Source organism: Manis javanica, chromosome 3 (genome assembly GCF_040802235.1).
Source record: "Manis javanica isolate MJ-LG chromosome 3, MJ_LKY, whole genome shotgun sequence".
Classification (NCBI taxonomy): Eukaryota; Metazoa; Chordata; class Mammalia; order Pholidota; family Manidae; genus Manis; species Manis javanica.
In genome coordinates, this window is record NC_133158.1 from 51,233,681 (window position 1) to 51,248,119 (window position 14,439).

Sequence of the window (14,439 nt, forward strand, 5' to 3'; positions counted from 1 at the left end):
TGAGACCATGTGACCTCCGATCTGAGACACCGTCACCTCCACATGGATCTGGTCCTCTGGTGCCCAAAAGCCTGCCCCTGGCAGGGAGCCAGCCCCACACTACAAGGCCCTAAAGCCCACTCCAGCCTAGGTGGCCAAGAGAGGATCCCCCAAGTATCACGTGCCACACTTGGGCAGTGGGTTAGAAGGAAACACGTGGCTTCTCCAATTGGAGGCTAAGTGTAGGATTCTGACCTCAGAATATTCTCCAAGAACACTGACACGGGTATTCTGGGGAGAGGGAATGTAAATGCTTTCTAGATAATGAGCCCGGTTTGTGGTAAGGGGACCAGCAGGTAAGCATTACCCATATCTTGGTTAAGAATCTTAAGTCATTTAAAAAGAGTCTAAAGAACACTGGAGGCATACAAAGTGTAAATGTTTAAGCCAAAACCAAGCCATTCTTGGTGCTGACCATGGTATTCAAGCAAATAAACACTATCTCCCAGGTGACAGAGAACGCCGCTGTGCTGGCACATGACAGTGGCCAGGCAGACCCCCAAAAGCCAGGGTGTGCGAGAGGGACATGGCTGTAAGCAGAGCTTTACTGACAGGCTGGAATTTCATCTGTGAAACCATCATATTCGCCATCTGTCAGCTACAACCACCAATTAATACAGGAACCTTAGGAGTCAAATCCTCACCTCTAACATGCAGGTCTCCGTGGAATAAAAATAGCCCTCCAACATCAATTAAGCAAAACACAAAAATCTAACATAAAATAAACATTTATTAACAAGTTATAAAATTCAAAATCCCCTCTTTGAAACAAAATTAAAAAAAATACAGTCTGACTTCCCAAAGCAGAGGGCACATCAACTCCATACTTTAAGGATTTAGTGTAACATCCTTTCAATAAAATAATTAACACTGGCAGGAGCTTCTTATTGAAAAAGTTATACCAACCTTTCTTTTGACTTCTTATAGAATAAGAAAGCTTTAAACATCTCTTCATGCCCTTTTATCTAATAATTTTTGGACACTTTAGAATTAATACCCACAAATCCCTTAAGCGCTCAGAAGTGTTACCTCAACTTGAAGTATTTCCTTTGGAGAATGATGAACCCCACAGGAAGGGTCTTGCCTCACTAAACACTGGATGGGCTCATGGCCCCAAAGACCCCCATGCCTACTAGGACTGTGGAACCAGTTCCTTGAGTTCATTATTTATCGGTCAGTTAAATAGTCCACTTTTCTTGTCAGGAAACCAGCAATATCCAGAGCCCATCCTTTTGCATGCCCTCCACAGAAACGTTTAACTCAAACGTCTAGAACCTGGCACTGCAGACAGCAGGCAGAGCGTCAAGCATCTGGGGCTGAGGCAGCGAGGTCCCTGCAGAGCATGAAGATGGCCTCCTTGTTCCCACTTGGCACATCCTCTGCAGAGTCACAGACCATCCGGACGTGCGTTAGGAGGGTGTCTGGCCGCTGGGCCCCCAGCCAGATGTCCTTAATGTACAGAGACACCAGGAATGCTGCTGCAGCTGAGGAAGAGGTGACAGGGCCATTAGGATGCAGATCTATTCAACTGGAAAGCAAGTCATTCTGCCCACACACATGGGGACACTGGGGCTTTGATAAGGCACCCAAATGAACTGTGTCACATACTTGGGGCAACCTGAGATAAGCATGTATAAAACACACTAATGCTGTCTTCTCTTAACTATTGGGTTAACTTTTTCTGTTCCTTTTAGGATGGATCTTTTTATTTGATGAATGTGTTGGAATGTAAAGAAGTTGAAACAAGCCAGGTCCCCTCTTGGTTTGACCAACAAGCAAGAGCCAGCACTGACTTTTGCAAAGAGCGTCTCAGAATCACTTGACATCACTTCCTCGGTGGCAGGGTGAGGAGACCATGCCCCACAAACAAAGATTCAAGTCCCTGACTGAAGCCAGGTGAGGGAACAGGTCGGCCCTGCAACCAGGTGAGTTCACCTCCTGGGCTGCTGGCCGGTCCCCCTTGTGCCTCAGTGAAAGGGACAACCCTCCCAGGAGGAGCCACACCACGGTGACAGCCTCCCCAAGCCTTTGCTGATCATTCATTTATGCGTTTAAATGTTAATTAAGCACCTGCTACCTGCCAAACACCTGAACTGCATTGGTGTGCTCATGCATCTCTGGCTTATGAACACACCCATGTGCATATAAACATACATGTACTTCTGTCCACACGCAGACATCTGGCCACGATATGAAACATTATTTTTCACTTGGGTGACAGCTGACACATAGGAAAGCCACTGTTCTTCAGGGTGGGGGCCCCCCGTGGACACAAGGTTGGGAAGAGGGCACCTTTGTTCCCATCAACATGACCACTGAGAGCAAAGGGCAAAGACTTCCTCTGTCTTCACCCTCAGTGCCCGCGATCCCCAGCACTGTGGCAGGGGCCTGAGCACTAACCAAAGTACCTGATGGGCTCTAAGGGACAGAGTCACCCCAGGCCTCAGCCCCTCCTGCACTTCTGCAGCCTCTGATCCAAGAACCAGCATACCTCGTGTGGCTTCATCCTCCTCCTTCAGAGAAGCCAGGTGGAGAGCCTCGACTGCTGGCCGGAGGGAGCTCCCTGCTGGGCCCCGGGCCGCCACAAGGTGCAGCATGACTGTGTTCAACAGGCAGGCCACACTCTGCGCAGGCCTGGACAGACCCTCGGTACTGCAGAGCCGGCTGTACAGCTTAAATATGCCACTCCTCACACGACTGTCCCCAAGAAGGTCAGCCACGATGATCGGCTGTGGCAAAATGTGGCTCTTAAGCCAACCAAGGAGTCCAGCAGCCTCTGCCCTGCTGAGTGGGTTGTCGGCCACTGAGCACAGCACCCAGGTGGCCGCCAGGGAAGCAGCGGCGTGCACAGGGCCCGGTGCACTGCTCTCAGGGGTGGCCCTGTCTGCGGGCTCCTGAGCAGGCTCACAGCTGGGGAACACTGGCCCCCAGTGAGTCAATATGGACCTCAGGAGGCCCTTGCATGTCTCCAAGCTGGATGCCTGCAGCTCAGGGTCAGCTGCCTCCTCTGCCTCCCCAGGCCTCCTCCTTCGGCCCCAGGGGCCTCTGGCTCGGGCTGCCACCACAGGCCTGTTCTTATCCTTGAGCATTTCTGTTATACACAGAGAGAAGAAGGACAGTGAGACTGGTGTCCCTTCCCCATACGGACAGGGGAGGCAGCTCACAGGCACTGAGCACTCGGCCAGCAGGACTGGCTACTCTGCCTGCAGCGTGGGTGGAGCTCATTGTCTGACTGTGAGCATCATCACTGTTACTACAGTGCCATTTAATCCCTGCCGCAACCCTCCACCCTTCCCCAGCCTGCCCCTCGCAGAGGCGGACCTGGAGCACGCAGCACCAGGTCCCGGCTCCCTCCTCAGGGCTGGGAAGATGGACATGCACTGTATGTAAGCCTCACCAGCTTTGGAAATGCTGCTGAGGGAATGATGCGCCTGCTCTAAGGGGAAGGAGCACAGTTTGGGGAGCCCACAAGGAGACCCCGGGTCCCGACACTCACTCAGGAGCTCCTTGACTTGGTATTTCTCAATGGCTGCTCTCAGGTCCTCTTGGAGCGCGGTGTCCCTCCCGATGAGGCTCCACTTGTGCAGGAGGATGAGAACGTCCTTGGTGGACAGCACTGTCTCATTCACGGTGAAGCGGTCCATGTCTCTGAAGGCCTGTGTGACGGTGGCCCGGTACTTAAGGACAGAGTCGAGTGCCCCGAAGAAGCTGGCCAGCTGGGCAGAGGGCAAGGCAGGCCTGTGGGGAGCCAGTGTCACACCCTGAGCAAAATGCTTCCTTGTCCTGCAGCCAAGGACCGGGGTGGCCAGTGAACACCACCCACCCAGAGACACAAACGCTCCGCCCATGACAGGGAGTTTCCTTAGCAACAGACTTGGGACATGGACCCCTAGCACACAGACCAGGAAGCGAGCTGCTCCCGGACAGGTAGAAAGGGGACCAAAGTGTGACCTGCATCCTGGAGGCACAGGAATCTCCTTGGAAACCATGGCCAACGGTGCGAGCTGGGCAGAGGGCCTGAGGGGCAGAGCACCAGCACCTACCAGGACACGCGGGGACTGCTGGCCCCTCCCCTTCTCGTGTGTTCAGATTCCCGGGAAAAGGCTTGGGAAAGCCCGGGAAAGCCCAGGACAACCCCAGCCATGGTCCCGAGGATGGGCCCCGGGGAAGATACATACCTGTGAGCTCTCCCCAAATGAGAAACATGGGGGCTCTTTGATCCTGACTTAATGGTTTACCCGACAACAGCACAAAATCAAATGCCCTGTTCCTTCCTGGGACCATCTTCATTCTGAGGGTACATTCCACTGGCTACCAATATACCTCTGAGCCCAGATCGGAACCCCAGGTGCTCCCTGCAAGTCGGAGAGAACTTAGCTCTCCTGAGGAAACCAAGAGCACTTTTCTAAGGGGTCAGATGAAAATACTGAAATTGTCAAGAAAATTCAAGTGCAGGCTGATGAAGCAGGGCCAGTCTAGGAGCACCCATTTTGGGCAAAGGTTGTGGGCAATCTGCTCTGTCTAGAAAACATCACTTTGAGTACCTGAATGAACCATGCAGGTAGATGATCTGCCTGCTAACAATGATCAGGTATGGCCTGTTGCAGGTTTTTAAAAGCGTGTTCAGTTCTCAGTGTCTTCCTGCCTCATAAAGTTGAGGTGGAAACGAGGAAACGCTAACATACCGGCCTGATATCCCCACAGCTGATGGCATCCCTCTGGCCCAGTGCCCACCTGTGCAGGCGGGACCAATGGGAAGGCTGAGAGGTGATGGCCACAAGTGACTGACACCAGGGGCCTTACCTGGCGGGCGAAGGGCTCACCTCAGGTGCTTCATGAGCATGATGAGAACATAAAGGAACTCATTGACCAAGTGCAGGGCGAGCAGCTTCGGGCGCTTCTGGGACCCAGGCTTGCAGCGGGGCTGGCTCCCCGACTCCACGCCTCTGTGTCCCAGGTTGGTCACCCACAGAGTGTGCAGCAAGGAGATTATGCTGCAGAGCAGCGGGGTCTCCAGAAACCTGAAGCCAAAGAGGAAGGCTCACTCTCTGTCCCATCACCTTTGCTGACAGCTGCTGGGTGAGAGGTGGCGGGAAGCACGGAAGACTGTGACTGTGGGGGCAGTACCAAGGGGTGGCCTGGCAGCCTCCCCCACCAACAATTCTACCTGCTCAGCCCCACAAAAGCACAGGATCTCAGTAAAAAAACGGGGTGCCTGCTGCACAAGTGCAGCTGCAGTGCAGGACGAGGCCCCAGCTCTCCTTTCCAGCCAGACGACCATCCCACGTCCCACACTGGAGGGCAAGTCTGGAGCCACTGTCCCACTCATGCGAACAGCTCTACTTCCACCAGGAAGAGAGGAGGAGCCAGGCATGCCTTCGATACATCTGCAACAGTCTTGGAGCTGATGTCCAACGATTTCAGACTTAGAACATTACTTTTAGAGAAAATTTAAAAATACTTTAAAAAAAATGCACAGAAGGGCCTGGACATTCCTGGGCTTATCAGTGTAGTTAATTCTTTGAAAGAAAGATTCCTCCCCCTAGTGCTATGTGCAGAGACAAGGCCTTCGTCTTTTCAGACAACCTCAAACTCAGGAAAGTATTAGGGAGCAAAAGAGACTATGCTGTGGATTATATTGAGCCAACTCCCCACCTACCCACATGCATGCACTGAAGCCCAACCCCACGTGACTGCATTTGGAAGTGGGGCCTTGGGAGGAAACTAGGTTTAGATATGGCCATGAGGGAGGGTGGAGCCCCTGTGATGAGATCAGTGTCCTGACAAGGACAGGAAGAGGGCAGAGCCTTCTCCCCGCTTCTTGGCCTCCCTGCCACCTGAGGACAGCAAGAGTGGCTGCAAAGGGCAGGAGGAGAACCCCAGAACCACCGGTGCTGGCCCCTGACCTTGGGCCCCCAGCCTCCAGAACTGAGAGACAGTGAATTCCTGTTTGGACCTCTCCCCATATGTGGGCCGCCCACCCGGCAGCCGAGGTAACTATGACACACACCTGCTTCAGCCCCTCAGTGCTGCTCCAGCACCAGCTCCTCAGGAGCCCCTGAGCCGGCACGGGTGGTGGGGCTCTGGGACCCACCCTCCAACACGGGGCCAAATGAGCTCCTGAACTGGAGGCTTCCTGTTCTACGCAGGGATGGCTGTGGTCATGCACCCTTAGATGGCTGATCCCACTCCAGGGACAGCCTGGACTGTGCAGAACACACACACACGTTGGCTGGCGAAGCCTCGGCTGAATGCAAACAGTAGTGGGCACGTCAAAGAAAGACTTAAGGTGATGAAATGCCACTGCAGTCTTCCCAGGGAGTGGGTACCCAGGCATGTGGTGGAGCGGGACATGGTTTTGGGCAGCATGGATTCTACTGGACATTTCCAGTGGCCACTGAAGCTAGCAGTAGACACAACTGTCTTGTACCCCCCTTCCTGCCTGACACACGCCTCTCCTGCACAAGGTGCTTACTTGCTCTCAAGGATGTTTAAAAGCCACGTTAAAAGGCTATAGTCTCGCAGGATCTCATAGGCAGCTTTGGCATTCCGGGCGGCATTCTGTAGGATTTCCAGAATCCAGTTCTGAAAACCCAAAAGAACAAGTTGTTCATCAGTTTGGAAAACCTAATTTACTTGATCAAGGGAACAATTTAAGAATAGAACGGTATGTTACAATTGCAGGTGGTGGCCGCGTATGAAGTCTGTTTGTTAACTCTGCAAGGGGGTGGCCACAGAGGAATGTGCCCTTCCCCTTACGTGACAGCCAGAGGACACAGGCCTCTATGGCAGCTGCTGGTCTGGGGGCTGCCCACTCCTGCTAATCCATCATGAAGAAATAGCCCACGAGCAAATGTGCAGCATGGACAGCACGTGGCCTAGATGTATAGCAGCCTGAGCTGGCAGAGAAGGTGGGCCCATTTCCAGCCCTGCCCTGAACTGCAGGCAGCCCATTCTGCCCCCTCAGGTGTAGCAACTGGGAAGGAAGATGTAAAAATGGCACTGCCCCTTGAAATGTTAGTTGGGTACGTTAGAATTCTTACATGCCATAAAAAGTAAAACACTAAACTCAAATTCAGTTTATTCACACGTTTCTTACCCTTCACTCATTCTTATGTATACCCACATTTACTTCATATAAGAAACTGATAGATATCAGAAGCTGACTGAGCTAGAAGTTAACCACAATACCACAGGTTTTACCCAGCCTCTCCGTGCGGCTGCCACAGCATCAGAGCCCTCGCACAGGAGCTCTCAGTCTAGGGTACAGAGTCAACAGCAGATTCCCTCACTAGCTGTGAGGCACCCAGTTTCAACTCCCAACTCTTGTTCCTGGCCAAGTTCTGATGACCTACGATGTCTGTGTGTAACTGAGCTGCAGAGGCTTGAGTGTCTCAGCCACAGCCCCACGGTCACATATAGGGTGATCTGTTCGCAGACATCGTAGCCAGCTGCAAAGGCTTAGGATTATCGATCAGCTACTCCCTCTTCACAGGCCTTACTACCAGGTGAGGGCACAGGAAGGGGCTGTGACAAGCACTTCATCAGGGGACAGATGACAGTGAGAGTGCAGCTTGCACCCCAGGCAGCAACACGAAGGACACTGGTGGTGTGTCACTTCCCTCAAAGCCAGGTTAATGTCACCTCACTTAGGTGGTCATGTCCAGGCTGAGATTACAAATCACAAGGACTTGACGTCTCAACTGAACCTTGAGAAAACACACAGACCTTTCAGCCTCAAGTAAACCTGGGGGACCCGCCTACCTGGGCCACTTCGTCACACAACGAGCTGTTGAAAAAGGACAGGATGATGGAGAAAACTCCTCGCCTGGCGTAGAGCTCATAGCAGTGTTTGTCCCGGATTCCTTGACGTAGAATCCCAAACATCCATTCCTGTTCGGTCTTTTGCTGCAATCCAGGTGAACAAGAAACTACTGTTAAGTTAAAGCCTTTTTACCCGACAACTCCTCAAACACCTCCACCTTCATGGGGTAGCAAAAATGGCAGCAGGCTACCCTGACCTCCATCTCTAATCATATTATTAAAGATCCTCAGTTTTACCTCTGACCTGGTTCCTTCAGGTCAGAAATAATGGACCAAGTCAAGTATAAACACTGAACTGTTTTCATACAGAAGGTGTTCCATAAAAGCACACTGAATATTTAACCAGTGATTCACTAAGAAAAGAGAAAATGCCATACAACTCAGAGCTCTGCGGTAGAGCTTAAGAGAAGCTACCTAAAACTTGATGCACAGAACGAGAGGCACTTATTTCTCCAAACAAGCCTGGGTGGTCCTCCACGTTTCCCGGCCCACTTGCAATCCCACTGCTTGTGCGATGGCGCCAGCTGGGCAGCAAGCAATCCTAACGGGTAAAATGCCAGAATGACAGCCGTGGCTGTGCAATCTGTTCCGGGCATCTCCCAGAGACCTGGAGGACTTTAAGAGCATTACCTCAAAGTCCGAGCTGTAGAAGAACTGGTAGAAGCCTGGAACTTTGTTCATATTCAAGTACTCGTGTGACAGCAGGAACTTGTTGACCTTCAAGTACATGTGCTCCTCTGTGGACACAGGCAGACAGTCACACTGGGCACTGCGGGATGCCCTGCGATCTGGAGTTGGGGGTGGGGTTTGGGAGCACCCACGTACATCCTGCCCTAGGAGCTCCTGTAGTCTTAGGCGGTTAGTTCTCGAGCAGGAGGCAGTGGGACACCTTAGTTCTACACCGCATACAGGCCTTCCCTCAGGGCAGGGCACCCAGTCCAGGGTGCCCAGTCCTTCAGAGAAACACCCTCCCCAGTTATCAGCCTACACTCCAATCAGCTGGTGGGGAGAGTGAGACCTGGTCACCCAGAGCACAGGGTGAACACCCACATCCATCTTCCCCCCACTGAGGGGAGCTGCCACAGCAAAGGGGCTCTGACATGCACTGGGGCAGGAGGCTCTGGAAGGCACCGAGGCTGACAGGACAGACACCGCCGCCCCCTGCTGCTTCTCACCTCAGGTGGCTGCCTCCAGGCCTGCCTCAGAGCCCACCCCACGACCATGCTGCCCTACACCCCCACCCCAACAGGAGGCCTGATGGGGGACAGAGATCGCCCAGGCGACACAGACTGAACGGGGGGCCAAGGCCAACATCACTGGGGCCTCTGCAAGGATAGTTTCTTGGAATAGCTTTTTTTCTTTAGAGTCTACAAATGGATAGCTGCCTTCTTTTCCTCCTGAATTCCTAAGATGAACAAAAATCCACGTAATAAAATAATACAGAAACAGATGAACTGTGGGGCCTTGGACAAACTATTCCACGTTGGGGGCCTAAAGCTGGGGACAGTTCCCGCATGTGAAAATGACAGTCACACTCAAAGAACCCTGTGGTCCCTGGTGATTTTTCACTAATAATAAAAAAAAAGGCCTTATGGACTAACTTCTCATGCTGCTGAGTAGTGGAACTCTGCCACGAGTAAAAAGCAGCAGTAACTTAGGTGGCACCTGCGTGGTGACCCACAGCCCGAATGCTTTTGGAGGACCCAGGGGCACACTGGCCAGCAGCGGCTGCCACCTGGCAGGTGCGTCTGTGTCCGGAGCCTTCTCTGTGCTCCAGTGCAGGATTCATATCCCCTGCACACCAGAACCGTGACACGGAGGCTACAGTCTGCTCTTATCACAGCTTTAGACACCTACAAGCAAACGTGAATACATATTCTTTCTCCATTGCTCACTTCTGCACCTGCTACTCCACTAAATTTTTCTGGATTTAATTACACAGGGGCCCATGCACAGCTTCCTCACAACCACCAATACGGGTGGACATCCCAGTGGCTCCCAATCATTCACTGTCACAAGCGCAGGATGGCCCTGAGGCGGCCTTTCGCACAGGTGTGACAGTCTCACCTGAGGGATTAACACCCACACATGGACTTGCTCAGACTCAGTATTCCAAGATCTTCCAGACCCAATCCTATCAGTGGTACCTGGTTTCAAAATCAGCAGGGCAGCCTTGGCAATGAAGAGGGCCACGGTGAAGGTGAGTCTCATGTTCTGAGTGCGAATCCCCTCCCGGACTACATCCAACAGGTAAAGTAACTTAAAACCAGGAAAAAGAAAAAGAGACAAGGATTTTAAAAATAACTGTGATCAGCCATGTCTCAGGCAGCCTAATCTAGAGCTTTGCTGGACACCTGCTCCTCCCATGCCAGGGACACCAGAGACGACTAATGGCGGTGGCAATGTCCTTGCTCGCTGCCATCTCAGGAGTGTTCTGAGTGTCTCCTCGAGGAGCCGGGCATGTGTCCAGGGGTAGAGGGGGCAGGAGTACACCCCAACACCCAGTCTGCTCTTAATTCCTACTGCCTCAGGGTGCAGGCTGCTGAGATTCAGGGTCCTGGGACAGCCGCCTGAACCACGGAGAATCAGTCACCAGAAATTAAACTGCCTTGCCCACCACAATAAAAGAGGCTCCCTGGGGGCTGAGGACAAGAGGCAGCCCCCGCATCACTCCCTAAAACAGAACAGACCTTCATCCTTTATCGGAGGTCTCCTGGCAAGGCTTCTGTGCTTCTCAGAGACCCGTCTACCAGAGGCATGGAGAGCCAGCTCTCCAAAGTCTGCCAGGCACCCTCAACCCCACTCACCTGGGACTGTTCTGGGAACCGTGCCCCCTCCAGATGTGAGTAGTAGGCCACCAGGACGTGATAGGCTGCAGCTCGCATATGGGGGTCATAGCTGCTGAGGGCCGCCACAGTCAGGCCCAGAGCATTTGAGTCCAAAAACATTCGACAATCCACTACAAATTCTATGGGAGATACAATAGCATTAGACACACACATACACACACACACGATTCCATGATGTTTAATAACATGGAGAATTAAATTCTCTTCTGCATTTGGCCAGTATGTGATATGTGTACTATATACAAGAAATGCAACTGTCCCCTCAGCTCCCTTAGGCTTCTGCTGAAGTTGACAATAACTATCCTCCCTTCCAGGGTAGTAATTACCACGCCTCTAGCTTCTCCAACACCTGTAACCCCAACCAGGATTATTTCATTACTCTCACAAACCCCCAATGAGCCAGAGAGGGACAGAGGCACCTTTTGGACCTGAGGCACAGGTCCTAGTCTGCAGGAGGCCTGGGGAACACCACCAGGGAGTCAGAAGGGAAAACCGGCTCCCTGGGTCCACCTCAGTCACCCTGCTGGCTCTGAATCCCCACCTACAAGAACTGCGATGGAAAATACCATGAGTGCAAAGCTGGGAAATACAGTCACTGCAAAGCAGTCATACCTGGCCCATCAATTTTATAAAGGGTTTACTTATATCCACCTGGCAACCCTAGTTCTTACTTTAAGCAACAAAAATCTCACAGAAGCACAGCTCACCACACTTGAGCAAAAGCTACAGTCTGAAGAGCCTATTACCTGATATCCATGTGTCACCCATTAGGCCTTGACAAACTCACAATCACTTTAGGAGAGGATGTGACAGAAGAGGCCAGATTCATGAGGGGACCTACCTGACAACATCTGAAAGGGCTTGATTATCATTAATAAAATTAGGACACTTCAAACCCCCTCTGATGAAAACCCAGGCTTTTTTATGAGATGAGTGCTGTCAAGAAAAGCCTCAGAACAGAGATAGGTCACTGTGTTTAAAATGGTTAAGCAGGGTTTGGTCATGATAATCACCCATGAAGATATTCTTTAGACTGAGTGGTGACCTAGTTAGATTAGGAACCAAACACTAACGAACTGAAATGACTACCCTAAATGGGTAAACTTGGAATGTGCTATAAATAAAAGATATATGTCACTGATATATCTTTTTTTCAACTCTTTTTTTCCTCCTCTCCCTAAAGACGGACATTTAAAAGGAGAAATGTCTGCAATTTAAAAAACTAAGAATATAATAAGAAAAATTTTAATCAGCTACTTTTCCTTAACCAAGCAGCTTCATAGTTACATCACGGTGTCCAATGGGTAGTTGTCCCAAAACACAGAAATCATTCTAAAATATAGTTTCCTTCCTCCTCAGAAGAATCGGAGTTCCCTGGAGCCTCCACCAGCAACCCACCCAACGGCAGATTGATGGAAGTGGGCTCACTTGCACATAGTCGGCTCTCTTTGACTTTCTCAGCTTTTACACCATAACAAATAACCAACATTTCCACTTCCAGCCATAAGAGTGAGAACAGACTTACCTGTCTTCCTCGAGCAACTAAAAAACTACACTGAAGAAATAAAACCAGGATTTTCAAGACATTGGACATGAGACAACAAAGGAGAGCAATTCAGAGAGATGAGACACAAACCAGGTGACCCTTCTGACTGCCCCAGCTCAGCCTGGAGGGTTTCCAGGCCATGGCACAGGGAGAGCACACTAGGTGGAGACTGGAGAACTCTGAGTTGAGGACAGAACTAGTAGACAAAGACATTCAAAGTTGTTATAACTGAATTCTACATGTTCAAGAAGCTAAAGGAAAGACTGAGCATAGTAAGTAGAGACATGGAGGATATAAAAACCCAAATCAAACTTCTAGAGATGAACATTAACTGTCTGAGATGAAAGATGCATGGGTTGGGATTAATAGACTAGACACTGTAGAAAAAAAGATTACTGAATTTGAAGACAGCAATAGAAACTATCCAAATAGAAACACAGAGAAGAAAGAATTTAAAAACATGAACAGAGCATCAGTTATCTGTTAAAAAGACCCGTGATCAGTGATCATGACTCACTGAATGCTCACATGGTTATTAGCATTTTTTAGCAATAAAGTATTTCTTAATTAACTTACGTAGTTTTTTTTACATATAATGCTACTGCACACTTAATAGGCTATAGTATGGTATAAACCTAACTTCTATATGCACTGGGAAATGAAAAAATTCATTTGACTAGCTTCATTGCCATATTCCCTTATGGGGATGGTATGGAAACTGAACCTGCACTATCTCTGAGGTATGCTTACAGAGTAAGAAAAAAACCCTGCAAACCTGGAATTTTATACCCCATGAAAATCCTTAAAAAATTAAGACACTTTTCCATAAATAAGCTTAAACAATTGATTACCAGCAGACTAGAACTACAAGAATTCTTAAAGGAGGCATTGGACATGCTTCCATGGTAGAAGGAAAATGATGGACAATGGAAATCTGGATCCACACAAAGCAATGAAGAGAACCAGAAATATTAATTATACGGTAAATATAAAATTCAAATCTCCTTGAGCAGTAATTGACAATTTGAAGCAAAACCAATGTACTGTAGGCTTTATGGCATGGAGAAGTTAAACTGCATGACAGGAATAGCATGAAAGCCATGAAGGGAGAAGTGGGTTGATAATGTTGTCAGGTGCTTCTACTATCTATGAAGTGGAATAATCACACTTGAAATAAATTGAAGGTGAATATTCATAAACCCTACAGCACGCACACACATATACATGCACATGCCTTGTAGCTAAAAGCTACAAAGAAAATAAAACAGAAACAGATCAGCAATCACATTATATATAAATGGTGTATGTGATCCAGATAAAAGGCAGAGATGGTCAGACTGAAGAAAAGAAAGCAAAACCCAAGTATATCTGTCTATAGGAAAGCACTTTAAATATCAAGAAGCAGATTACAAATACAAGGAAGGAAAGAATAACTGGAAGGATGTGAGCCTCCACCAACTCATGGACTAAATTTTCTCATTTTTAACAAATAACTTTTTGATGCAAAGAGGAAAACTCAAAAGCTTTAAAGAGCATCAAGCTATGGAGGAACATTATATTATTTAGGAAAAGATGAGATGTGTTTAGATACACCAACATAACAAATAACATGTAAATGGAATACTTTTGGGAAAGTCAACAGTCTAAACATTTAATGGCACCCTAAATGTTAGTACTCGGCTGGCTGGGATATTTTTATTAATCACTAATGCTAAGACAAATGGATTTTCCATGTGTCCTTGAGGAAAAATCAATTTCCAGTTATTCTAGGAAGACTTGGCTGCTGAAAACATAGTAAGTTGTTAAAAAATTGTTAAAAACGTCATTCTCTTTGTTTCAGGAACCTCGTAAACAGCAATTTGGCCTTCTGATAACAGATATTCAAATCAAAATGGCTTAACCAAGACAATTATTAAGGCTTAAAATAAAAAGCACCCCACATCTTATTGGCTTTAGTGGCATAGCAGCTGCAGCTGCGGGAGCATCAGGAACTCCCCCTCAGACCTCCGCTTAAGGTTTCTCTGGAGGCAGTGGGCAAGGGAGGCTCAGCCCGGTGAGGACCCTACCCAGCCTGTGTGGGAGGCCTGCCAGTGAGGCCCAGGGGAGCGCACATGGGCCCCCTGCTCTGTGGCCTTTCTAAATGACAGGCTGAAGCTTTCAGCCCAGTTTTTTGAGGATAAG

At 49.5% G+C, this 14,439-nt stretch overlaps 1 protein-coding gene across 1 annotated transcript in view; it reads right to left on the minus strand.

The window, feature by feature from the left end:
• Positions 1-751: 751 nt before the first annotated feature.
• The window catches only part of LOC108384744 (URB1 ribosome biogenesis homolog), a 67,152-nt gene continuing 53,464 nt past the window's right edge, over positions 752-14,439 (minus strand). Inside the window, exons 31-39 of the mRNA XM_037014619.2 lie at positions 10,671-10,831; positions 10,011-10,122; positions 8,494-8,600; positions 7,804-7,947; positions 6,515-6,624; positions 4,863-5,060; positions 3,536-3,777; positions 2,531-3,130; positions 752-1,523 (exon numbers count right to left, since the gene is read on the minus strand). Of these exons, the coding sequence (XP_036870514.2) occupies positions 1,342-1,523; positions 2,531-3,130; positions 3,536-3,777; positions 4,863-5,060; positions 6,515-6,624; positions 7,804-7,947; positions 8,494-8,600; positions 10,011-10,122; positions 10,671-10,831 (1,856 nt within the window). The 3' untranslated portion in view covers positions 752-1,341. The remainder of the gene's footprint in view (positions 1,524-2,530; positions 3,131-3,535; positions 3,778-4,862; positions 5,061-6,514; positions 6,625-7,803; positions 7,948-8,493; positions 8,601-10,010; positions 10,123-10,670; positions 10,832-14,439) is intronic.